The 1,597-nt window shown below is 36.7% G+C and overlaps 1 protein-coding gene across 1 annotated transcript in view; it reads right to left on the bottom strand.

The window, feature by feature from the left end:
• LOC107577546 (zinc finger protein ZPR1-like) overlaps nucleotides 1-1,530 on the bottom strand; it is a gene marked incomplete at its 3' end in the record, with an annotated part of 2,631 nt that extends 1,101 nt beyond the window's left edge. Inside the window, exons 1-6 of the mRNA XM_016263610.1 lie at nucleotides 1,247-1,530; nucleotides 999-1,160; nucleotides 791-881; nucleotides 591-661; nucleotides 177-263; nucleotides 2-63 (exon numbers count right to left, since the gene is read on the bottom strand). Of these exons, the coding sequence (XP_016119096.1) occupies nucleotides 2-63; nucleotides 177-263; nucleotides 591-661; nucleotides 791-881; nucleotides 999-1,160; nucleotides 1,247-1,363 (590 nt within the window). The remainder of the gene's footprint in view (nucleotide 1; nucleotides 64-176; nucleotides 264-590; nucleotides 662-790; nucleotides 882-998; nucleotides 1,161-1,246) is intronic.
• Nucleotides 1,531-1,597: the final 67 nt, after the last annotated feature.

The following is a 1,597-nucleotide window of genomic DNA, read 5'->3' as shown; positions in this document are numbered from 1 at the left end:
CATGTCTTTCTGAGGCGCAAATGGATTCTCAATAAAACTGTTCCCTGATGGATCATCAATAATCTGTTGATAGAAATCAAATTAGTTATTCATTAGTTCTAACTTGATGATAATAAACTAGCAAACTTCGTCAGTTGCATTGAATCTTTCTGCAGTTTACTATCTGCAAGACATACTAATGTGAATTCCTCTTCTACTTCTTTAAGTTGTTTCAACCTCTCGATGAATTCCTCTATTTTTTCAGCTGAAACTGGATCTGTTGCCTGAAATGTAGAAAGAAACAGAGTCACATAAACAGAACTCTTCGCATTTCAAATCCTTCACGCCTATTATTTCACCCATGTTTTGATATTTTATTTTCAAAAAAAGTTATTTGAAACATTGAAGCAGACACTGTACTTGCATTTACTATGCTTTCAGTGTATATAAAATCACTTATGTACATTTAATTTAATAGATACACCAAAATGGAACTTGTCTTTGACCAATATACCTATATAATGTATGCTCTTGCAACATAAATTATGGGTTTCTGTCGTAACTCAATTGATCTCAAATTAGTGAACCTCATTCACAAATAAAACACACACCTTTCTAATAGGTTGGTCTTGTTCTAAACCCGCCACTGCTCTGTCCAGAAGGCCCTCGATTGTTGACAAAGCTGAACAATCAGAAAGACGACAAAATTACTGATCAAACTGCATTTTATTAAACTGGAACTTTTCAAAATATTATTCTGAAGATTCAACAGACTTCTACTTCAGTTAGAGGTCAAAATGGAAAAACTTACAGCCGTTCTGTGTGAAAGCAGGAATTTCAAAATCAAGTTGTGGAATTCTGGTGGACGCACTGTCGGACTTCACAACCTCTCGGTTCATGTCCTGCACAAACGAAAAACTACTTGCTTTGCTTATTCCTGAGAGCAACTTCAAATGTGGCAACATGACATAAATGATCAGATAATAAATCTCTAACACACTTTAACAGGAGATGCATACCTCTTTGGTCTTCACTTGTAAGGTGTACAGCACACCCTGCTCTTGTATCCGCCCAGCAGACTGGATCTCTGTGTTGGTCCAGTTACAGTGTGGACATGTGAAAGAGCTGATGATGATTTCTTTGAAGAAAGGGATCTTAGTAAGCAGTAGACGTGTGCTTCCCTGGACAAAACAAAACATTGACATTTTTTACTAGTTTAGAAAAATAGATGTATTACTTCAATAATAATAATAATCTGGATATTTACATTTTCATAACAGTTCATGCACAAACTCTCGATCACTGTAGGTTGCTGATCTTCATCTTCTGCATTAATGTCCTTAAAAACACCACCGCGGACTCGTTCCTCCTCAATAACTGACATCCTGTCAGGTACTGTAGGTTAAAACTATTTACACTCTCTGGTTTACTGGTAGAAGTGGTTAGTTATTAATGAGCGGCGTTCTGCTAGAAGTTTCCAGCGGCTTTCGCACGTTTGTTGTGTAACATGCTCGTGTGCGCTTGAATCATTACCGGGTCAGAGCAGATTCGCTAAACCTGTCAAAATAAAAGTCTCGACTAAACATCTGATTAGTGCATCAAGATGCTTTTTTTTTTT

This window comes from Sinocyclocheilus grahami, unplaced genomic scaffold (assembly GCF_001515645.1).
Source record: "Sinocyclocheilus grahami isolate Dianchi unplaced genomic scaffold, SAMN03320097.WGS_v1.1 scaffold6341.1, whole genome shotgun sequence".
NCBI lineage: Eukaryota > Metazoa > Chordata > Actinopteri > Cypriniformes > Cyprinidae > Sinocyclocheilus > Sinocyclocheilus grahami.
This window is presented reverse-complemented; position numbering and strand designations above follow the sequence as displayed.